This window comes from Leopardus geoffroyi, chromosome D4 (genome assembly GCF_018350155.1).
Source record: "Leopardus geoffroyi isolate Oge1 chromosome D4, O.geoffroyi_Oge1_pat1.0, whole genome shotgun sequence".
NCBI lineage: Eukaryota > Metazoa > Chordata > Mammalia > Carnivora > Felidae > Leopardus > Leopardus geoffroyi.
In genome coordinates this window covers 24899287-24924374 of record NC_059342.1, presented here as the reverse complement: position 1 = coordinate 24924374, position 25088 = coordinate 24899287, and the positions used below count along the sequence as shown (strand labels likewise).

General features: G+C 37.8%; 1 protein-coding gene across 2 annotated transcripts in view; it reads left to right on the top strand.

The window, feature by feature from the left end:
- Nucleotides 1-25088, top strand: part of UBQLN1 (ubiquilin 1) — a 46806-nt gene that overhangs the window by 2781 nt on the left and 18937 nt on the right. For both annotated transcript variants that reach the window (XM_045469402.1, XM_045469401.1), the window contains exons 2-3: nucleotides 22231-22382; nucleotides 24773-24888. In XM_045469402.1, the coding sequence (XP_045325358.1) occupies nucleotides 22231-22382; nucleotides 24773-24888 (268 nt within the window). The remainder of the gene's footprint in view (nucleotides 1-22230; nucleotides 22383-24772; nucleotides 24889-25088) is intronic.

Here is a 25088-nt window from a genome sequence, read left to right as displayed (position 1 = left end):
GGGCTCCAGGTTCAGCTGTCAGCACAGAGCCTGACGTGTGGCTTGAACTCACGAGCCGTGAGATCATGATCTGAACCCAAGTCGGATGCTTAACCTACCGAGCCACCCAGGTGCTCCAAATTCTGTGGAAATTTTAATTTTTCTATTCTCTCACCAAAGTAAAATTTTGATAAAGTGAAAGCTTTTCCAAAGCAACTTATTCTGATGGCAGTGGAATTTTTATTCTGAAAAATGCTTTATATTGAAGCAGAAAACATGATAAAAAACACGTGACACGGCATCAATAACCTGAAGACAAGTTGAACTGTCTTGTGGGGTCTAACTATATGTGTTAAGGAAAACACAAGAAAATATGTGAGTATAAGAAAAGCTGGGGCGCCTGGGTGGCGCAGTCGGTTAAGCATCCGACTTCAGCTCAGGTCACGATCTCATGGTCTGTGAGTTCGAGCCCCGCGTCAGGCTCTGGGCTGATGGCTCAGAGCCTGGAGCCTATTTCCGATTCTGTGTCTCCCTCTCTCTCTGCCCCTCCCCCGTTCATGCTCTGTCTCTCTCTGTCCCAAAAATAAATAAATAAACGTTGAAAAAAAAGAAAAGCACTTTTCAGATGATTTGTAAAATTCTACTTGAAGCACAATAAAGTATGTCATTTTGTACCTTAAATTTTTCTTAGAGGGTTTAATAGATTTAAACTATATGTTACAGATTAAAATTTGTCATTAAAATATATTTGCTGATACTAAGATTCCATGTTCAGTAAAAAATTGGGAAATATTTCAAACTGAAAAATTTAATCTTAGAGATAAAGATAGAATTCTAAAAGGAGAGCATTGAAGGCATAGGTTTTCTGTCAGGCAAATTCCATATTCTACAATTTGGAATCTTTTTCATTAAGTGTTTCTGTGTAATGTAAATTCTGTTAGTACATTATGCTGAAATGGTATTTATATGAATGTTCTAATAATTGGATAAAACTAAGCTTTCTGGGTCAGTTGTAAAATATGTTGTCAGGTAGTAACTAATTTTCCTGTTTTGCCCTCAGGTTCTGTTTGAGTGTGTATAACCAACAGGCAGAAACAGGATACCTTAATACAGTTGGTATTTAATATTACTTGTTTGGGGTTGATAACAACACTTTTTTAAAATTAAAGGGACATTTACTTTTCAGCAAGCAGTCAATTGAGTAATGTTTAAATTTCTAACTAAAGGTAGTTAGAATGTGAACTTACCTGTGTTTCAAGGTGGTTTTGTTAATAGGGGTTTACATAAGTAGATAAAAAAAATAGTTTAAGTGTGTAGTGGCACAAAGTCCCTGTGTATGAAATTATTATTCTATTAATTATTCGTTTTCTGCTATTGGAAATAGTTTGAGGACCTCCAAATGTCAACAAGTGAGATGAAGTCCAGAATGGGGGTTGGGGGTGCACACACGTGTGTGTGTGTGTGTGTGTGTGTGTGTGTGAGTGAGTCATTAAAATTAGTGCAGAGAATGGACAGGAGCTTCCAGGGAACATCTGACTAGCTTGTTCTGGGATTCTGTAAGCTCTCTAGGTTATAGTGTAAGATGGTGAAATACAGTTACCTGAAATATTCAGGCAGCCTATATTCAAGTTTTAGAAAACATTTTCAGGGCACCCGGGTGGCTCAGTGGTTAAGCGTCTGACTCTTGATTTTGGCTCAGGTTGTGATTTCATGGTTCATGAGATCGAGCCCCGCATTGGGCTCTGCACTGACAGCGCAGAGCCTGCTTGGAATTCTCTCTTCCTGTCTCTGACCTTACCCTGCTCATGTGCGGCTGCATGCGTGCTCTCTCTCTCTCTCAAAATAAGTTAATTTTTTTCATCACTTGAAACTTTTAGAAAACTATCAGTGTAACGTAAATATTGTATTGCATATAATTGAGCCTTATCTTGCTAAGGGAAATTGCAGTGTATCAGGGTCATTATTATAAACATTGAACATTATACTTTATGATGGGTCCAGAACTGTGCTGTCCACTTTGGTACTACCAGCCCATCTGGCTGTTGAATGCTTAAAATATGGTTGAACTGATTTGGAATGTGCTGGAAGTGTTAAAATACAGCAGATTTTGAAAACCTGTGCCTGGCTTCTATCACTTAACATAATGTTTTCAAGGTTCCTTCATGTTAAAGCATTTATTAGTTCTCCCTTTTTATTGCTGAATAATATTCCACTGTGTGGGCATATATCACATTTTATTTCTCCATTCATCAGTTAATGAACATTTGGGTTGTTCTTTTTGACTGTTCTGAATAATGCTTTGTGAATAACTCAGAAGGTTTTGTGTGGACATCTGTTTTTGTTGAGTGTGTACCTATGAGTGGAACTGCTGGGTCATGTTGTAGCTCTATGTTTAACTTTTTGAGGAACTGCCAAACTATTTTCCAAAGTGGCCGTACCATTTTTTATTTCCACCAGCTATGCATGAGGATTCCATTCCCTGTAACATTTGTTATTGTCTGTCTTTGATTATCACCATCCTAGTTGGCCGTGAAGTGGTATCTCATCGTGATTATTTGGCTTCCTATTGCGCAAACAGCAGTTCTCAGTGTGGTCTGGGGGGGTCCCCAATACCCTTCTAAGAGGACCATGAGATCAAACCTGTTTTCATAAGATTTCTGTTATTTGTATTTCTCACTCTAATTCTCTCAAAAATCAACAACACTTTTTCAGAAGCTGTAAGATGTGGGATATTGCAACAGATGTGAAAATCCAGTTGTCTTCTGTTATGAGACTAAAGTAATCTGCAAAAATTTAAAACTATGCTACTCTTTTTAAAAATTTTTTTTTTCAACGTTTTTATTTTATTTTTGGGACAGAGAGAGACAGAGCATGAACGGGGGAGGGGCAGAGAGAGAGGGAGACGCAGAATCGGAAACAGGCTCCAGGCTCTGAGCCATCAGCCCAGAGCCTGACGCGGGGCTTGAACTCCCGGACCGCGAGATCGTGACCTGGCTGAAGTCGGACGCTTAACCGACTGCGCCACCCAGGCGCCCCAAAAGTATGCTACTCTTCACACTGGGGAAATATAGTTACTTTTTATAAGAATGTTATTTATGTTGACATGTAGTGAATTTATTATTTTTAAATGAATATTTAAAGATGCCTCAGTTTTAATTTTTAATATAGCAAATATCAGTAGATATAACCTGCATACATACACAAAAACTCAGGTTTCAAATTTACAAAGTGGTATATCCTAAACCAAAAACTGTTATAAGGAGAGCATCTAATAGATTAAATAGGTACTTACAACATTGAGGATTGACTCCACTAAGTTGTCATTTCCTCTTGCCTAGAAACTTACAGTAGCTTGTTGGTGAGTCTCCCCACTTCTCTGGCTCTTCCCTCCCAGACACTCATTCACTCCTACAGCAGTCTCTGAAAAAAACATTAATCAGATCATGTTACCCTCTACTTGAAACTAATAGCTCCCCATTGATCTTAGACTTTCATAAACATGGGCTTGAGGCCCTATGTGCTCTCCTGCCAGGAGAGCACACCCCTGATCTTATACTCTTCATTGACCCAGAGTTGGTAGGAAATGGTCAGGTGGGGATTTTTCTCTTCCACAGCTGTCAGCAACATCTGAGTTCTACCTACCTCTCCATTCTGATGTGTTCTTTCCTCCTTGGTAGCTTGACTCTTGTCATACCGACTTTTTAGTTCCTTGACCGTGTTGTTACATTTTTTTCCCTGCCTCAGGACTTTGCAGTTTGTTCTTGCTACCTGGAATGCTTCCTACTCTGCCTCTTCCCACTCATCCCTTAATTTCCATGCAGAGATCACTTTCTCAGAGAAGTATCCTTGATTGTCTAGACTAGATTGGTATTCCCTGTTGTATTTTTTCACAGCACTCTGTTTTTTGATCGTAATTAATCAAAATTCAGTATTTGTGTGATTATTTGATTAATGCTTGTTTCTAAAACTAAAACTAAAGACAATGTGTGATTGTTCATCATTGTTATCAAAGCCTAGCACATAGTTTGGGCTCAGTAAATATTTGTTTACAAATGAATCTAGACCATTATGCACAATAATAGGTATTTAATAATAGCTGCCAGTTATTGAGCCTTTATTGGGTGCAGTATATACATAACCTCATGGCTTCCTGCCCTTCTCACAGCTTTGTCTTAAACTGCTCTTCTCTTAGGTTACCACTTTCCAAGCACAACTCTTGAGTGTTTCAGAATGTTCCACTTGTTTCTGGTTGCTGGAACGTAATTCTTCTACAATAGCTTTTCTCAGCTGATCATCTCCATCTGAACCACAGAACACAGAATGACTGTCGTGTGATTATCCATTTTTCTCAAAGATTGTTCACAAGTAGTACAATTTTAAATGCATAGGAAAGAAGTTAGTACAGTCAGTGGTGTGCTGGTAAATGTTTGTCAACCACTTCTTCAGGAAAGTCAGCACTGAATTGTAGTGTTTGCTGATTATCACAGTGTAAATACTCTTATCCTGTCAGAAATTAAGCTACCAATATTAAAACTGGCTCTCAAAATTCCTGAAAACTTAGCAGTCTGAGCTGGTAGGAGCTATTGATTATAGTGGATAGATAACCTTAAGTTATATGGATACCTGCCTTAAGGTGTCTATATGGTGCTTTAAGGTATCTCTATATATAATTGGAGGCGCAACTATACTGGGCCTTCATGTCCATTTACTTACGTTATTATTTATGATTGCTTTCAGAGTGACCATATGATCCACAGAACTGAAAATATTTATTCTCTAGCCCTCTATAGAAAGTTTGCTGACTTCTGCCTTAAGGCATTAGGGCTTACTGTTCTAGATCTTGTCATGTTAGTGCTCAAACCTTTCTCACTAGAAAATTTTACCATGGCTTAAGTATAGTGTTGTTCAGTAGAAATTTTTTTTTTTTTCAACGTTTATTTATTTTTGGGACAGAGAGAGACAGAGCATGAACGGGGGAGGGGCAGAGAGAGAGGGAGACACAGAATCAGAAACAGGCTCCAGGCTCTGAGCCATCAGCCCAGAGCCCGACGCGGGGCTCGAACTCACGGACCGCGAGATCGTGACCTGGCTGAAGTCGGACGCTTAACCGACTGCGCCACCCAGGCGCCCCAGTAGAAATTTAATGTAAGCCTCATGTAACTTAAGTTTTTCATAGTCACTTAAAAGAATAGTGAAAATTTTTTTTATTGTGGTTAAAATACACTTAACCATTTTTTAAATAGGTTTTCTTAACGTCCATTTTTGAGGGAGGAAGGGAGAGAGAGAGAGAGCACACACCCCTATGTGTGGGGGAGGGGCAGAGAGAAGAATGAGACACTGAATGGGAAGCAGACTCCAGGCTCTGAGCTGTCTCAGAGCCCAACGTGGGGCTCAAACTCATGAGCCATGAGATCATGACCTGAGGTGAAGTTGGATGCTCAACTGACTGAGCCGCCCAGGCACCCCTTAAATACACTCAACCATTTTTAAGTGTGTCATTCAGTGACATTTTTGTACAACCATTACCACCATCCGTCTACAGAACTCTTTTCATCTTGCAAAACTGTACCTTATTTATTAAACAATAACTTTATATTATTCAACAATAACTACCCATTCCCCTCCCAGCAGCCCCTGGCAACAAGCATCCTACTTTCTGTCTCTGAATTTGACTACTCTAGGTATCTCATAAAAGTGGAATCATAAGTATTTGTCCTTTTAAGACTTATTTCACTTTGTATAAAGTCCTCAAGTTTCATCACTGTTGTAGCAGATGTTAGAATTTCCTTCCTTTTTAAGGCTGAATAACACTGTGTTGTATGTACTTGCCACGTTTTGTGTATCCATTCATCGGTTGATGGACACTTGCATTGGTCTACCTTTTGGGTATTGTAATTTTAATAGTATGTTTTGTTTAATCCAGTATATTCTAAATATCATTTCAACATGTAAATAGACTTTAAAAATGAGATATTTTACCTTTTTTTCATACTAAGTCTTCAAAATTTGGTGTGTATTTTATACTTACAGCACATCTCAATTTGGACTAGCCACATGTGGCTACAGACTTCTGAATCACATAGCACAGCTAATAGAGTCTTCATGTTTTGCTCCCTGCCAATCTCTTCTCTATTATTTACTGCATTTCAGCCATCTGTATGTCTTTCTTACCCCAAATATCACTCACTAGCTCTTTGCCTCTCTGGGCCTTTAACAATGCTGCTAATGATAGTAACATAATAGCTAGTATTTATTCTAGGCTTATCAAGGTGTAATACAGTACCTTTTTTTTTTTTTTTTTTAAGTTTCACAACTTTATTTTATTTATTTTTTAAATGTTGATTTATTTATTTTGAGAGAGAGTACAGGTGCCTGTGCACACCCGAGCAGGGGAGGGACAGAAAGACGGGATCCCAGTCAGGCTCTGAAGTGTCAGTTTGGAGCCCGATATGGGACTTCATATCACGAACTGTGAGATTGTGACCTGAGCTGAAATCAAAAGTCAGGCTCTTAACCCACTGAGCCACGCAGGAGCCCCAAGTTTCACAACTTTATGATGAAAGTATTATTTACCCCCTCCCCCTTTTTTTTAAATGAAGAAACAGACTCAGGTTGATGTGATCAAATTCATTTACCTATTAAATAGTGGAGCCTATATTCAAACCCAGTGACTAACTTTGGAGCTCACACCTAACCACTACTCCAGGCTGCCTTGACTTTTCTCTGGCTGGATTTAGAGCCTTAAAGTTTATTTATTTATATTTTAAAAAGGTTTTATTTAAATTCCAGTTAGTTATTACACAGTTTAGCTAACATATTATTAGTTTCAGGTGTACAATACGATTAAAATTTATTTAAATGTTTATCAGAGTTTGATTGGATTTACCAGTTTATCAGAGTTTGATTGGACTTACCAATCAAACTTACCAATTATTTGTGATACCATTTTGTGATTATATGGACTTTATCCTCCCTACCCCATACTGAATTTGCAGGGGTAGGGGCTGTCTTGCTTACCTCCTAATCCCATGGTGCTTGGCACATACTGAGTAATACTGGTATTTACTGAGTGAGCAAATAGTGTTTTAAAGATTTATTTGCAATATTTTGTACTTATTTGAGGATATTTTTAACTGTGATTTGCTTACAAAAACGTGATGTTTATTTTTAGTGTAATTAAATGTCTAATGGCATTATTTCAGTTTTTTCTGTGAGAACAGCTTCCACTATTTAAAAATATTTTTCATTAAATTCGGATTGGAATTTTTTTAGGGACTAAAGTTGATATCATCTGTAAATCTGTTTGATGCAAAAAGTTTTGGGTTAGCATACAGAACGTTCCATTCATTATAGATATCATAATGTGTATATGTGTGTTCCTTTGATTTGCAGAATATTTTCATTACCCCAGAAGATCTGAACTCTGTTTTTTCCAGGTAGATTTTGCTATTATGAGCTAGTTTGATGTCTTCTAGATATGACAACATAGACTGCTTGGTTTACTTACTTACTGGTTAAGCAGCTGCTATAGATTCTAGACTTGGGTGTAATGGATTTGATAAAAAATTTCATAGCTTTTAAACTCTTGGAGATTCTGCCTAGAAAAATATTTATCTGTGTACTCATATATAATATTCTATTTATTCTTGTTAGGCAGATGGATCGTTACCCACACTTTACTGTCTTCACTTGTTTGTTGTCTTTCCATATTGGCATATGTGGAACTAACTTATTCCACTATTATTTATTTATTATTCATAAAAGTTTTGTTAGTATTTTGAGAAAGGGGGAAATGTATATTGGCATATTAATGTAAGTATATTGAAATGTGGTCTGCAGTTTGGAGAGAACATGGACTCTGGAATTGGAGAGATCTTTGAGCAAGGTGCTTTTACCTTTGAGCCTCATTGGCAGCCTTTTTTTTTTTTTTTTTGATTTAACTTTATTTTTTATTTTTTAAAATTTACATCCAAATTAGTATATAGCGAAGCAGTGATTTCAGTAGATCCTTATTGCCCCTTACCCATTTAGCCCATCCCCCCTCCCACAACCCGTACAGTAACCCTCAGTTTGTTCTCCATATTTATGAGTCTCTTTTGTTCTGTCCCCCTCCCTGTTTTTATATTATTTTTGTTACCCTTCCCTTATGCTCATCTGTTTTGTCTCTTAAAGTCCTCATATGAGTGAAGTCATATGATTTTTGTCTTTCTCTGACTGACTAATTTCACTTAGCATAATACCCTCCAGTTCCATCCACATCATTGGCAACATTTTTAACATGTGATATAATACTTGCTTCACTAGATTGTTTGGAGGGTTTCATGAGATAATATGTATAAAGTACCTGGCTCAGAGTTACATGCTCTACTTGTTTTTTTTTGTTTTAATTTTTTTTTTTTTTCAACGTTTTATTTATTTTTGGGACAGAGAGAGACAGAGCATGAACGGGGGAGGGGCAGAGAGAGAGGGAGACACAGAATCGGAAACAGGCTCCAGACTCTGAGCCATCAGCCCAGAGCCTGACGCGGGGCTCGAACTCACGGACTGCGAGATCGTGACCTGGCTGAAGTCGGACGCTTAACCGACTGCGCCACCCAGGCGCCCCTACATGCTCTACTTGTATTGGTTTCATTCCTCCTTCACCCTTTTTTTTTTTTCAACGTTTATTTATTTTTGGGACAGAGAGAGACACAGCATGAACGGGGGAGGGGCAGAGAGAGAGAGGGAGACACAGAATCGGAAACAGGCTCCAGGCTCTGAGCCATCAGCCCAGAGCCCGACGCGGGGCTCGAACTCACGGACCGCGAGATCGTGACCTGGCTGAAGTCGGATGCTTAACCGACTGCGCCACCCAGGCGCCCCCCTCCTTCACCCTTTTGTTAGCTAGTGAATGGAGTCTTAATTTTTTACAGTAGAAGGAAGCTTTAATAGTATCCTAGCATGTGAATAGTCGAACATTTAGTTTGCTATTCTTTGTCAGATTTAAATCATAGAAACTCTTAAAAATATTTTATGTATTTTATGTAAAAATATTTTATGTGTATTTTATGGATAATGTATCATATTTATGGCTGAGTGTTCAATTTTATAAGAAGGTGCCCTTTTCCTATGTAGTTGTCTGTGTCTCTCGTTATTTCTCATAGTTGACATCTTTGTGTAAGATTTATGCAATGTTTTTTAATGAGAATACTAACAAGGTTACTCAGACAGACATCAGGTATTTGGAGAAATAACTGGATGAGCTATTACATAAGATGATTTATTGAATATGGAGTTTTTTCAAGAGATCTTAGCAATATTGAATGAGGAACTGATTGAAAGACTTGTGACTTAGAAAACAAATAGCAAATGTTTGAATGCAGTATATTATTAGATAACTATTTAGAAAATTCTTGCTGAATGCTATTAATATGTGGTTCTGCAAGAAATACAATTAATATGTATGTTTTAGTATTCAGAGTTTCTTTGTAAAGGTTGCAAAGTGTTTCTACTTGCCCCGCCCCCCCCCCCCCCCCCCCCCGTAAAAGGCAAGGTTCGATTGTGGGATATTTGTAAAGGATGATAGTTTTTCTTTTAGCCAACTTAAAATCAGATTAACTTAATATTAAATGGTTATAATTCAGTTTATACTCACATAATTGGGTTAGAATGTAGAGTGCGTGTGAGTACTCTGCCCCCAGGCATTTTACATATATCTCTTAATTCTCCCATCAACCCTGCAGAATAAATATTACCTCCATTTTACTGATAAGGAAACCTCAGGTCAGAGTGTCCTCAAGGTAACAACTTGTAAGTGGCAAAACCAAGATTTGAATTCAGGTCTAAATGTTTCAAAAACATTCTTTGTTTCTTACCAGTTTGTTCCCTCCCTTCACTGCAAGTGTGTGTGTGTGTGTGTGTGCGCGTGCGAGAGAGAGAGAGAGAGAGAGAGAGAGAGAGAGAGAGAGAGATTTTCTTCCTCCAGTCAGTCAAGAACAGGGAATCAAGTGAAGTGGGCCCTGAACAGCTGAGATTGTTCTCATAAAAGTTGATATACTAAAGCATACATTTTCATTTCAGATTATCTCAGCATTCTATTTTATATGGGTTTCTAATTCTTGATTACCTATTTGCCTCTTGCTCCCCTTAAAAATAGCAAATTTAGAGGGAAGAGGAGGTATGCTGTCAAGCTAAGAACTGACAGCCTGGTAAAAAAGCAGATACAGGACACCTTAAGAGTGAATCTGGAACAGTATCACTGTATTGCAGAACAGCAATTAATATATGCAGCAGTAACTCAGCACTATCAAAAAGTTTCATTATATTCAGTAGAATGTAAAATAATTTTGGTGATCACACAGGGGTAAAGTTCGGTTAGCTGGATAATCGATAACATCTGTCTTTGGATGATGTTGAGAGAAGTGGCTCCCGACTGTTTTTTACATGCTGGGTTGATTTCAAACCATTAACTTAAATTACTTACTTGATTTTGATTCTACTGGTTATTGGGAAAATGTCTAGTACTTCAGGTTTTCAACTGTTTGGCCCATTGGTTATTACTGTAGGTTGTCAGTGCAAGAACAGAATAGGAAACTTACAGGAAATATGGATCCTTAGAGGCCTATTCTAGCATATATTTTTCATTTTGAGTTAGTGGTTGCCATGTGGGCCTAAGGACAAAAATAGGAATATCTATCTATCTAGTTTAGAAATAACTAAAGGAAATTACAAAAATCTTTCCTTTATGGTTAACATTCTTCCCTAGATAGATGGAAACATTTTATATAATTTGTTGCATAAGTTTTATGTTGCTGCAGAGGAATAATATCTGTGGACTGTCTAAAACAGCTTTGACAATTTTCAAGATTGCTATTTTTTTCTTCTTTTTTTTAATGTTTATTTTTGAGAGAGAGACAGAGACAGAGACTGAGCACAAGTGGGGGAGGGGCTGAGGGAGAGGGAGACACAGAATCCGAAGCAGGATCCAGACTCCAAGCTGTCAGCATAGAGCCCAACATGGGGCTTGAGCTCACGAACCATGAGAACATGACCTGAGCCATGAGAACATGACCTGAGCCGAAGTCGGACGCTTAACCGACTGAGCCACCCAGGCGCCCTCCCCCCCTTTTTTGTCTGTCAATAGTGTTTAGTCTCTGATTTTCTCTTGTTCAGTAAAAGTGTGATATAATAAATAAAACAGACATGGAGGTAAAAGTTCAAATGTTGGAAATGTTTTTGGAAATTTTGAAGCCACTATAAGCTGAAACTATTTCCCTCTACCTAAATGGTTCAGAATAAGAGTTTAAGGAAATCTGAAGTATGCAGAGTTTGGGCCTTTCTATAAAAACATTGTTTACATTGATCATATTTGGATTAAAGTTTTCTAAAATACAGCATAGAGTATTGGAAAAGCATATCATATCTATTTGAAATGGTACAATTAAAAGTAAGGTTTATTCACTTTTGTTTTAAATGGAATGGCAGACAGCTGAATTGAATTGTTAATTCCTTGGTTTTTGCTAGTTTATTCCAAGCTTTGGATAATTTACTCAGAATAGTCACTTCAGTCTTCTATAATATTACATTAGTCTTCTAGTTGGGTTCATAGTGGTTCTGATGTCTCAGTTGTTTGACATTGGTTCAAAATTTACAATTTATTTTTATAAGAACTGGATTATAATTGATAGATTCTACAGTTTCCCTTTGTCTAGTACCAGAGGTATAGTTGAACTCTCTCACCATTTCTAACATGATGTTTTCTAAGTTTGACTATGAAGTGCTATGAACTCCTACTCCAATTGCCTTAGGTGCCCCTGAGAACCAAGAGTTCCATGAGATCGGAGGATCCTATTTCAACAGTGCTGGAATTCTGTAAGAGAAAGTGTTTTTTTATGGGTCTGTCAGGACTCGTTTGGTTTCTGGGGGTTTTGTTGTGAGGATTGAATGAGATAATGTGTGTATAGTGCCAGGCACATTTTTGCTGCTTAATCAAATAATGATTCATGTAAATGCTTTTTCAACTGTGTATCATGCATCTAGTCTGTCCAGAAAGCTCTGATTATCCTTCAGATACTGACATTAGGAGGATTCCAGTCCTTAAATATTACTAAGGGCTCAACTGAACTATTCACTGCTGTTCTTTAAGCTTTTGAGGTTATGGCTCTTTTGTATCACCTGTCTTAACTGTCTCTGCCAGATATGATGCTCACAGGCAACACCATGTCTTATTTTGGGGTGATCGTCTCTGTTGTGATTTCCATGTCTTGTATCTGGTCCACTACCTAAAACTAGAGCATCTTCATCTTCAGTTCCTTTCAGATAACCTACCACAGACAAGGTATATATGTTAGTTATGTTAGCTTCCTGGCCAGTTGAGTCATTTGAAATTGGAGTGCCCAGGAAAATTGGTCTCCTGTGTTTTGATTTCTGTTTCTTAGTGTAGGGTATTCACAGTCAACTATTATACCTATTTTTAATTGATGTATAGTACAGAAGAATGCACCCATCATGAATGTACAGTTCCATGTATTAGCACAAAGGTCCAATCCCGCAGAAGTCACCTTGTGATCCCTTACAGCCACCACCTCCCAGAGGTAACTATCCTCACTTTTGACATTATGGATTTTGTCTCTCCCTTTATAAAAATTTTATATATAAATGAAATCACACAATTTATCTTTATTTGTGATTGGGTTTGCTCTGCATTGAGGGATCCATGATGACATGTGGCTGTAGTTCATTTGTTGTCATTGTGTGTAGTATCTTAAGTATACCACAGTTCTATAGTTAAAGCACAGTTGAATTGTGTAATGTTTTTGGCTAATAACAAAGAATACTGGTTTGAGCTTCCTTGAACATGTCTGTTGGTGTACCTGTGGACACATAATTTGTTAGATAAAATACCATAAGTGAAATTGTTGCGTCAGTAGGGTAAGCATAGGTTCAGCTTCTACTTCAAAATATTTTTCCAAAACATACCAATTTATGTTTCTACCTGTAATGTATGTGGATTCCACATCCTCTACAACACTTTCCTGACCTTTTGAGTCGAATCATCCTGTGAGTGTATCACTGGTTTTAATTTGAAGTTACCTGATTGTTAATTAATTAGGATAAGCACCTTTTCCTGTGTGTTAGCCATTTAGCTTTTATTTTGTGAGTTCTCGTTTTAGTCTCTTGATAATTTTTTAATTGGGTTTTGACTTGTTGATTTGTACACGTCCTGTATGAAGTCTGGATTCAAGCTCTCTTGATTGTTGGTGTTTTAGGTATTTTCTCTCTGTTGCTTATCTGATAATGATAGTTCAATTTATTTTGCCTTTTCTTTTTTAGTGTTTATTTTTGAGAGACAGGGACAGAGCATGAGTAGGGGAGGGGCGTAGAGAGAGGGAGACACAATCTGAAACAGGCTCCAGGCTCAGAGCTGTCAGCACAGAGCCCGACGCAGGGCTTGAACCCACGACCGTGGGATCGTGACCCAAGCTGAAGTCTGGTGCTTAGCCATCTGAGCCAGCCAGGCACCCCTGCCTTTTTTTTTTTTTAATGGTTACATCTTTTTGGGTACCACTTAGGAAATCTTTTACAGTTGTACCAGAACTTTATTGACTTCTCTTGTTGGTACTATTTTATTGCACGATAGTGTTTAAAAAAAAATTTTTTTTTTTAACGTTTATTTATTTTTGAGACAGGGAGAGACAGAGCATGAACAGGGAGGGTCAGAGAGAGGGAGACACAGAATATGAAGCAGGCTCCAGGCTCTGAGCTGTCAGCACAGAGCCCGACGCGGGGCTAGAACTCACAGACCGCGAGATCATGACCTGAGCCGAAGTTGGCCACTTAACCGACTGAACCACCCAGGCACCCCTGCACGATAGTGTTTAATTTGCATGTGGTCATAGTACATGCTTGGTTTAACTTGAAATATGTTGACTTGCTTTATGGCAGAGTATATGGTCTAATTTTATAAATTTACTTGAAAAGGATGTATATTCTGCATTTGTTGAGTGCAGTGTTCTATATGTTACAGTTAGGTCATTTGTTAATTATGTTCAAATCTTTTTAACTTTTTTTTTTTTTTTTGGCCTGTTTTCTATCAGTTACTGAGGTAAATGTGCTGAGATCTTATTGTACTACTTTTGGATTTGTCTGTTTTTCTTTTATACTTTTAAAGCTTTATCTTGTGAGTTTAACACTTCAGCATGTTGAAATGACCTAGTTGCTTTTGTATTAAAGCCTGTTTTGTTGATTAGAATAGCCTCAGTAACTTTCTTTGGTTACACCCATTCTTTGTATTTTTTCTTTACAGTTTTTTTTTTTTTTTAATTTTTTTTTTTTTTCAACGTTTATTTATTTTTGGGACAGAGAGAGACAGAGCATGAACGGGGGAGGGGCAGAGAGAGAGGGAGACACAGAATCAGAAACAGGCTCCAGGCTCTGAGCCATCAGCCCAGAGCCCGACGTGGGGCTCAAACTCACGGACCGCGAGATCGTGACCTGGCTGAAGTCGGACGCTTAACCGACTGCGCCACCCAGGCGCCCCTTTACAGTTTTGGTATATCACTTTTAAGCAACGTGAAGTTGTTTAAAAAACATTTTTTTTAAATATTTATTTATTTTGGGGAGACAGAGATGGAGTGCAAGCAGGGGAGGGGCAGATAGAGACACACACAGACACACACAGAATCCGCAGCAGGCTCCTGGGTCTGAGCTGCAGCACAGAGCCCGACGCAGGGCTCAAACCCACAAAGCGCGGGATCATGACCTGAGCTGAAGTCAGACGCTCAACTGACTGAGCCACCCATGTGCCCCAACATGAAGTTGTTTTTAAATCCAGTCTGGTTGTCTTTTTAACATACCGTCTGTTAATGTAATTGCTGCTAAATTTGGTTTACATTTACCATTATACTGTTTTTTATTTTTCCTGTTTTGTACTGTTTTTTTTCTTTTGTTTTGTATTATTTCATTTATCCCCTTTATTAGGTTGGTAGAGGTAAGCCTTTTTTACTATTCTTCTAGTAGTTATTTTATGCATTTTAATTTATAAAATGTCTAAATTGTTAAGTACTTGTACTTCTTCCCAGTTAGTGCAAGGACCTTAGAACAGTTGAGCTCCATTTAACACACCTCTGGACTAGACTTGACTTTCTTATAACACAAGGCTGTATTATTAGTGCTTTATACAACCAGTTTTCATTTTGATTTACTGGTGTATATATCCTTTCCAATTTTTATTCCTTCATTTAGGATCATTTTCTTCTGTCTGAGGAACACATTAACATTTCCTGTAGTCTGTGTATGCCAGATAACAAAATCTGTTTTTGTGTGTCTGAAAATGTTTTATTTTGAGGGATTTTTTTTTTTTTTTTTTTTTTTTTTTTTTTACTGTATGTAAAGTTTTAGGCCTGTTATAGTTTTCTTTTCTAAATTTTTAATTTTTTTAATTATGGGTGATTTCAAGTCAAAGGAGTAGATACAACAATAAGTTACACCTTCAGGAATCCTGTACTCAGCTTTGACTGTTGATCTTAAAGGCAGTCTTGTTTCAGGTATACTTTCCCTTAAGGTACCTCCCTCTTCCTCATCATTTTGATGCCTCTCTCATGTATTATATTATTTCATCCCTTAATATTTCAGCATGTATCTCTAAAAAATAAGGAGCCTTTTTAAAAGACATCAATACATTATCCTGCTTTACCAATGAATAATTCCTTAATTTAATCAGTTCAAAATTTCCCTGTTGTCACAAAATGATTTTTTAGCATAATGATAGCATGAATTTATTACATTTTTTTACTTTTTTCAAAAAATTTTATCTTTTAGAGCAGTTTTATATTGAGTGGAAAGTAAAGGTTCCATAACCCCTGCTCCCCCTCACCCCCACACTCCATAGTAGTACATTTGTTACAATTTATGGACCTCAACTGACACATATCACCTAAAGTCTGTAGTTTAAGATTCACTCTTGGTGTTTTTACATTCTGTGGGTTTTGACAAATGTGTAATGACAGGTACTCTGCCTATTCATCTTCCTTTCCTAACCCCTAGCAACCACAGATCCTCATAATTTTGCCTTTTCTAGAATGTCGTACTGTTGGAATTATACGGTATGTGGCCTCTTCAGATTGGCTGTTTTGACTTGCTAATATGCATTTAAGTTTCCTTCATGTCTTTTCATGATTTTATAAATACATATCTATTTAGCACTGAAGAACATTCCATTGTTTGGATATCCCACAGTTTATTTATTCACCTGAAGAGTATCTTGGTTGTTCCTGAGTTTTGACAGTAATGAATAAAACTATAAACATCTTTTTGCAGGTTTTTTTGTGTGGACATAAGTTTGCAGCTTTTATCATTTGTCAATACTTCTTAGCTTCTGATTTTCTCCTTTTGTGTGGACATAAGTTTTTAACTTCCTTGAGTAAATGCCAAGGAGCACAATTGCTGGATCAAATGGTAAGAGTATTGTTTGGCCTTATAAGAAGCTGCCAAACTGTCTTCCAAAGTGACTAAACCAAATGGTACATCATCAGCATGAATGAGTTCCTGTTCTACATCCTTGCTTGCAATAAGAGTATGGTGCGATCTCCTTGTTTTATATTTTAGTTCCCTAATAGCACATGATGTGGAATATCTTTCACAGGCTTGTTTGCATTTTGTATTATCATCTTTGGTGAGGTATCAAAGTCTTTTGCCCCCTTTTTTTTTAATTGGGGTATTTTAATTGGTTGTTATGTTGAGTTTTAGTTCTTCATATATTTTGGATAACAGTCCTTTATCTGATGGATCTTTTGCAGATAATTTTTGTCAGTCTGGTTTGTTTTCTCATTTGCTTAAAAAGACTTCTTGGGGGGGCGCATGGGTGGCTAAGTCGGTTAAGCGTCTGACTCTTGATTTCAGCTCAGGTCATGATCTCCTGGTTCATGAGTTTCAGCCCCACATCTGGCTCTGACCTTGACAGTGTGGAACCTGCTTGAGATTCTCTCGCTGCCATTCCCCAGCTTACGCTGTCTTTCTCTCTCCCTCTCCCTCCCTCCCTCTCCCTCCCCCTCCCTCCCTCCCCCTCTCCCTCTCTCTCCCTCCCTCTCCCTCCCAAAATAAAGAGATTTCTTTTTGAAGTGGGATGTGGGTAAGGCTCATACATTGCAAGGGACTGATAAATTGCTTGTTTTTGTTGTTTTTCTTTTCCAGTATCTATGCCATTCTTTCTTTTCCTGCCTTGTTGCTTCGACTGGGACTTTCAATACTATGTTGAGTAGAGTAGGGGTGATTGAGTGTTGAGTAGAGTAGTGGTGATTGTGGGGGTAGTGGTGATTCGGGGCAGGGGGGGACATCCTTGCTTTGTTCCTGATCTTAGTGGGAAAGCATTCAGTTGTTCACTGTTAAGTATGATGTTAACTGCAGATATTTCCTACATGCACTTTATCAGGTCTAAGTGGTTCCCTTTTATTCCTTTTTTTTTTTTTTTTTTAATTTTTAAAGTGTTTTTAAATTTATTTTTGAGAGAGAGAGAGAGACAAAGCATGAGCGGGGGAGGGGCAGAGAGCGAGGAGACACAGAATCTGAACCAGGCTCCAGGCTCTGAGCCATCAGCATAGAGCTTGACGAGGGGCTTGAACTCATGAACCATGAGATCATGACCTGAACTGAAGTCGGACGCTTAACCGACTGAGCCACCAAGGAACCCCTCCACGGTTTTTTTTTATTACCCAGTTTATGGTCTATCTTGGTGAGTGTTCCTTGTGCACTTAAAATTTCATCTACAGGTTTTTCTTTGCTTTTTCCTCCTTAGCAACTTATTTGTTGAGGACTTTTTGCATGTGTGTGTGGTTGTATCCTTTTGATGACATTTAATACGTTTCTTTGTCTACATTTTTGGGGAGCATCTGTTATACCTAGAGCAGGCAGTGGTCTTTACACTTAAGTGTACATCAGAATCATCTGGGAAGTTTGTTAGATTATAGATTGCTGAGCCCCATCCCTGGGGTTTCTGATTTGGTTAATATGGGGTGGGGACTGAGAATGTGCATTTCCACCAAGTTAACCTAGTACTAGTGAGTGCTGCTCATCTGCGGACAGAACTTTGAGAACTATAGCCCTGGTGCAGTTTTGCGACCTTGTTGTTAGTGACATTTTGAATTGGATAGTTCTTTGTTGGTGGTGCTGCCCTGGGCATTGTAGGGTGTTTAGCAGCATGTCTGGTCTCTACCCACCAGGCGCCAGTGGTACTGACCCTTATTGTGACAAGCAGAAATGTCTTCAGACTTTGTCAAATGTGTCCCAGGGTTGATAGGGACACTCACCCCCATTGGGTACCACTGCTATAGGGTAACTGGGAAGAACTCTTATGTCCGTATCTGTAAGTTTTTTTCTTTTATAATAGTTAGATTCTCCTTGGAGACACTATAATATTATAGTCTTCCTGCCTGATGGTGAAGGCCCCCCTCCCTGCATTGTCTCATCGATGTGAAGTGAAGGGGGAAAGACTGAGCATGTAGTATGTCTGCGTTTAATCTTCATTTTAGTATGTACTCCTGCTTTCAGTGTGCCTTGTGCGTTCTTTAGTCCAAGGACTTTGTTCCCTTTCTAGAGAGGAAGAAAATCCTCCAGTCTTTTGTTGGGCTTGAAGCAATTGCTTGCTTAGAGTATGTGTCTTGTTTCTGAGGCTTTGAAGTAATCATCATTGTTTTAAGCCTTAGGCATCTCTCACTTCATTACCCCCTGCCCTCAGCTTCTGGGGGTACCAGTATTGGTCTTCTGGGAATTCTACATATGCTGGGGACTGATCTAGCTATTAGCTTTCTGCATTGCCAGTTCAGGGTTCAGTTCTCTTGGGTCTGCTAAATTAATTGACCCAGGTGCCCAGCTGATGTCCAGCTTTAAAATTGTCTTCCATTTGAGACTAAAAGGTCTCAATTTGTTCTGTCATCTCTTTTTGCTAATCCTATCTCTGAAAGAGATTTGTATCTGGACTACATAAAGAATTTTTGCAACTCCTTAATAAAAAGACAAGTCAGTTTCAAAAAGGGCAAAGAATTTGGATAGTTCTCTAAAGAAAATATATAAGTAAGCACATGAACAGATATTCAGTGTCATTAGCTATCAGGAGAGTGCCAATCAACACCACCAGGATGGCTATAATTAAAAAGTCAGGTAATAAATATTGGTGAGGATGTGGAGAGATTGAATCCTTATACACTACTGGTGGGAATGTACAATGGCACAGCCACTTAGGATAACACTCTGGTGGTTCCTCAAATGGTTAAGACAAAGAGTTACCATATGACCTGGTAATGCTACATCTAGGTATATACTCAAGAGAAATGCAAACCTTTGTCCACACAAAAACTTGTATATAAATGTTCATAGCAGCGTTATTTTATAAGAGCCCAAAGGTGGAAACAACTCAAATGCCCATCATTTGATGAATGAATAAACAAAACATCATATATCCATACAATGGAATATTATTTGGCTGTAAAAAGTAATGAAATATTGATACATGCTACAACATGAATGAACCTTGAAAACATTATGCTAGGTAAAAGAAGCCAGTTACAAAGACCACATATTATATAATTGCATTTATGTGAAATGTCAAGAATAGAGAAATCTATAGAAAGTAGATTAGTGGTTTCCTAAGGGTTGCAGTGATGAGGGAATAGAGAGGTGTACCTAAAGCGTACTGGTTTCTTTTAGAGAAGATGAAAATGTTCTAAAATTGTGTGATGATTGCACATATCTGTAAATATACTCAAAACCACTGGACTGTACACCTTAAATGGGCAAATTGTATGATATGTGAGTTATACCTCCTTAAAGCATTGGAAAATCCTTTACTATTTTAGTGGGGATTTGACAGAATGTAAATATAGATGTGTTTTTTTAGTCTGGCACCTTACCTTCAAATCCTAAAATATGCCAAAATGCTATATAATTATAGGTTAGACAAACTTTCAGAATGACATTGGAAGGATATTAAAGATTCTGAAAAGGTAAGATTTTTTTCAAGGTTAAGAAACACAAGTCTAAATTAATCTCATTTTACATATAAAATAGATTATTGTTTAGCTGGGTAGATTGGTCCTTGAAGTCAGACTTAGGTTTGAATCCTAACCTGGCAGTTAATTAGTCAAGTCATGAGAGGAGAGGGCCATATTAGAACCTTAACCTCTCTTTGTTTCAGTATCTGAAATAGGATTAAAAACCATCTATCTCAGAGTTATTGAGGATTAAAAAAGCTAGAGCAGTAGTAGCTACTATTTATTGACCCCTGTCAGTGTGCCTGATACTTGCATTTTATGTACATTTTTATTCAGTCCTTAGAAAACCACATGTTCTGGGGCGCCTGGGTGGTGCAGTCGGTTAAGCGACCGACTTCAGCCAGGTCACGATCTCGCGGTCCGTGAGTTCGAGCCCCGCGTCGGGCTCTGGGCTGATGGCTCAGAGCCTGGAGCCTGTTTCGGATTCTGTGTCTCCCTCTCTCTCTGCCCCTCCCCCGTTCATGCTCTGTCTCTCTCTGTCCCAAAAAAATAAATAAACGTTGAAAAAAAAAAAAAAAAAAAAAAGAAAACCACATGTTCTGCTCATTGTATTGTTATTATTTCTAGTAGCTACCAAAGGGAGAAATGAGATGTCAGTAATAGGAGAATGGTTAAATTGTTGATTGGCCAAATTATTGATATGGTGTTTTAACAAAGATTTTTTAGTTATTTGGAAATTGCTTATTGTAGATGAAAGGATTAAAGGTCATATATTTTCAAATGAAGGAGAGTTCAGATGGAAAAGCTCCAAAATATTTACTGCAGCATAATTTTGCATTATCTTTATGAATTAAAAAAAAAAAAAAAACAGTTGCTTACACTGAATGTTGTAACTTGATTATGGAAAATTTCATTCATACACAAAGGTAGAGTGTGATACGAACTTCTCATTTTCAACAATAATGGACATACAGCCTATCTTGTTTTATTTATATCCCTGTACGCTTTCCCTTCCCTGCCTTCTGCAAGATCTTATAAAATCTCAGAAATTATCTAACGTGGGGGTGCCTGGGTGGCTCAGTCGGTTGAGTGGCCGACTTTGGCTCAGGTCATGATCTCACCATGGCTCATGAGTTTGAGTCCCACGTCTGGCTCTGTGCTGTCCGCACAGAGTCAGCTTCGGGTTCTCTTGTCTCCCCTCTCTCTGCCTCTCCTCTGCTCATGCTCTCTCTCTCTCAAAAATAAATAAAACATTTAAAAATTATTTAATGCATCGTCCCACTCATGACAACCAAAAATACCCCTTATATTTCTAAAACTTCCCTTGGTGATAGTGCCATCATCTGTTGAGACCCACTTTTGTAGGGTATTGGGGTAGAGTGGTTTAAAATGTAATTCTTTTCCAAATTTGGAGTGATTCCCTGAGGTAGTCTGTTCATGTAAATTCCTTGGCCTACTCAGATGTCCTGATTTGGACAATGGAGTAAAGCCTAAGCACACAGGTGATTTTTATAAAAATATGAGAAAAGACTGATCTAACAGAGTAAATAAGGGTGTTTTTTTATGGTATGAAGATCTTTTTTCTGTGTTTGCATGTTATTCTTGTCCCTGGAAATCCTTTCTTCAGGTTTTCTTGGCTATTTCCAAATCTCTTTATTCATTGGAAAGCTTTTTTAACTGCTCTTGTGCTTCCTCTCTCTCTGTACTTTGTGGTTTATTTGACTAATGCTATGGAACTGTTTTCGTTCAGGGAAAGTCTTTTGCTCTGTATCTTTGCCATATGGATAATACTTTGTGTGTGTGGATAATACTTCTTGTTAATAAACGTTGAATGAAAAAGTTGGGGAAGAAAGTAAGTATGGAATGCCAAGAATATGACGGTGGCTCTATATGTATTCAACTAGAAAGGAGCAGGACTGGAGATGGACATTTGAGGCAGAGATTATTGTAAACTGGGTAACAGCTATGTGTGGCTTGAACTACATTTAGTACCACTGATACAGAGAGAACAAGGATATTGGGAAGAAATGAACTGTTAGGACTTAGCAGAAAGTTCAATATAGGATATGTGTACTTACAGTAGAACCTTGGTGTTAGAGGTGAGTGAAATGTTAATACTCATTTCCCACTAGGATCAAGATACTGACAGAGAAAAGATGTATCTTTGTATCATTTGAATTACTGCCATATCTGTAGTAGGGGCCTTTTTGAGGTACCAGTAGTTACTAGACTGGGTGGTGCTATGCAAACACCTGTAATAATATTCACTTTGTTTTTTTATCTTACTTAGTTCAAGGAAGAAATCTCTAAACGTTTCAAATCACATACTGACCAACTTGTGTTGATATTTGCTGGAAAAATTTTAAAAGATCAAGATACTTTGAGTCAGCATGGAATTCATGATGGTCTTACTGTTCACCTTGTCATCAAAACGCAAAACAGGTATGTTTTTAGAAGACACAGAGCTTTAAACTGTGAAAAAATGTTTATACAGTTAACCCTTGAATAATGCAGGTGTTAGGGCCAGCAACTCTTAAGCAGTCAAAAATCAGAATATACTTTTTGGCTCCCCCAAAACTTTAATAGCTTACTGGAAGCCTTACTGGTAACATCAGCAGTTGATTAACACATGTTTTGTATGTTATACGTGTTATGTACTTCTTTCATACTATACTATAAGCTAGAGAAAAAAAATACATTTATAATACTGTATTGCCTTTATTGGAAAAAACCCAAGTATAATAAGACCTATATAGTTCAGACCCGTGTTGTTCAAGAATCAGTTGTATTTCTTTTTAAAAAATAGCCAGTCTTTGGGGCGCCTGGGTGGCGCAGTCGGTTAAGTGTCCAACTTCAGCCAGGTCACTATCTCGCGGTCCGTGGGTTCGAGCCCCGCGTCGGGCTCTGGGCTGATGGCTCAGAGCCTGGAGCCTGTTTCGGATTCTGTGTCTCCCTCTCTCTCTGCCCCTCCCCTGTTCATGCTCTGTCTCTCTCTGTCCCAAAAATAAATAAACGTTGAAAAAAAAAAATTAAAAAAAAAAAAAAATAGCCAGTCTTTAAATGGCTTTCTCTGCCATTACTATTAAAATAGTTTAAAATTCATTTATTTGCTGCTATTGGTAACAAATTAAAGAAGAAAAAAATGAATGTGATTCAATAATGCTGATGCTTACACATTTGATATTTTAGGGACTTCCTCAGTATTCAGTCATATCTAAATTATTTGAATTATAGGACAAATTATGTTTTTAGCTATGCTTTTTGTTTTAAGGGAGATTTTTGGACAAGTTCAGGGGTGTCTCATCTCCTTGGCAAACCACAAATGAGTAGCCATATTTCACCATCAGTTTTTAAGAGACCTTTTTACTGTGTATCAATAAGAAAAAATATTGCCAAAATCAATCTGTTGGTTTTCTTGTCACTTGAAATTTTTATATTTAGTGAAGGAGCTCTTTTAGACTTACTTTTGGATATGGTAGTTTATCAATATCACTCTTCTACGTACATACTGAAAAAATATACGTGAGATAAATTGGTTAAATTCTTCCTAACACTATCACATTGAGTGATTCTTTTGAATCACATTTTGACTTCATAAGCATTCAGGTTTTTGCACATGTGATGAAACTCCGTACTGTGTGGAGTTTGTGGTACAGCATTTCATAAAAGATGGCTACAGTATTTTCTCCAGGAATTTCTTCCAAACTACTGATGCCCATTCTGCAAATTTTTATGCTAGATTTCCACCCCCCACCCCCCCATAGCAAATATTTGCTTCACTGATAAAAAATTCATTCCTTCTTTTCCTGTTTCTATCCTTTTCTGTGTAAACAGTAACTTCACCAGTACCATTTAATGGTGAAATCTTTCTGAAGACACTTTATGTGGTATTAAATACAGCATGTCTGGTATAATCATTCATTTGAAATCCTACAGAATACATATGTGCAGGCATGGCAATTGATGACTGGTTGTCAGCAATTGTAGGACAGATTCTGATTTCAGAAGCGTTATAATGAAAAAAATGTACATCTTAGAATCAATGAAAGAAGCAGTGAGTGAGATTCAGGACTCTTAACTGGTATCACATGGAAGAGGTTTCCTATAAAGTATCTTTATTTTTTTACCTGAAGATAATATTAAGTAATTATATCCATACAAGTTATTACTGGTATTGATTTTTCAGCCTGTTGTTGGTGAGGTGTCTTTATTTCTTTTAACAATTTCAAGAGGCTGAGTAGAACTGCCCCTCCCCCCACCTCCTCAAGAACTTAGAAGAAGGTATATAAAAAGTTGCTTATGGGGGTGTCTGGGTGGCTCAGTAGGTTAAGCATCCGGCTCTTGGCTTCAGCTCAGGTCATGACTTTGAGGTTCATCGGGCTGACAGGGCAGAGCCTGCTTGGGATAGTCTTTCTCTGCCCCTCCCCCTCTGCCTCTCCCCTCCCCGTGCTGGCTGTCTGTCTGTCTCTCTCAAATTAATAAATAAACTTTAAAAGGTGCTTATGTAGTCAAGCTTTGTGGTGTGACTGGTCGTTGATTTCTCTTCTGTGAGGTGACCTATCTCCATATCTTACATTATCATGATTGAAAGTAATGAAATACTTAGGTGCATATACTGGAGGAGAAGGGGCAGTTGAAGGGTAGTTTAAATTGTATTAGGTTTTACTATGTTTCATTATAGTTCTTAATGCTGTTATCTCAGGGTATTTACCTTGTAATTTGAATTGGTCTGAAAACTTACACTTTTATTTCTGAGAATTCTGGAATTTCAGAGATTCTTTTAAAAATAATTAGCTTCACTGTATACACCATGATATGATTACTTTTCCTAGGCCTCAGGATCATTCAGCTCAACAAACAAATACCAGTGGAAGCAATGTTACCACGTCATCAGCTCCTACGACTAACTCCACATCTGGTTCTGCCACTAGCAACCCTTTTGGTTTAGGTAAGTGTCTTTAGTTATTTTATAGGGATAGGGAAAAAAAACTCCTTTTCACCAAGGGTAATTTTGGATAAAATAGAATGAAACATTAAATCATTTCCACAACAATGACTATAACTTCTATAACTTACTTCTTTAATTGTGGGTATTAAAAAAGTAGTTAGGAATACAGATACGTTTGGATAGCTTACGTTTGCATTTAA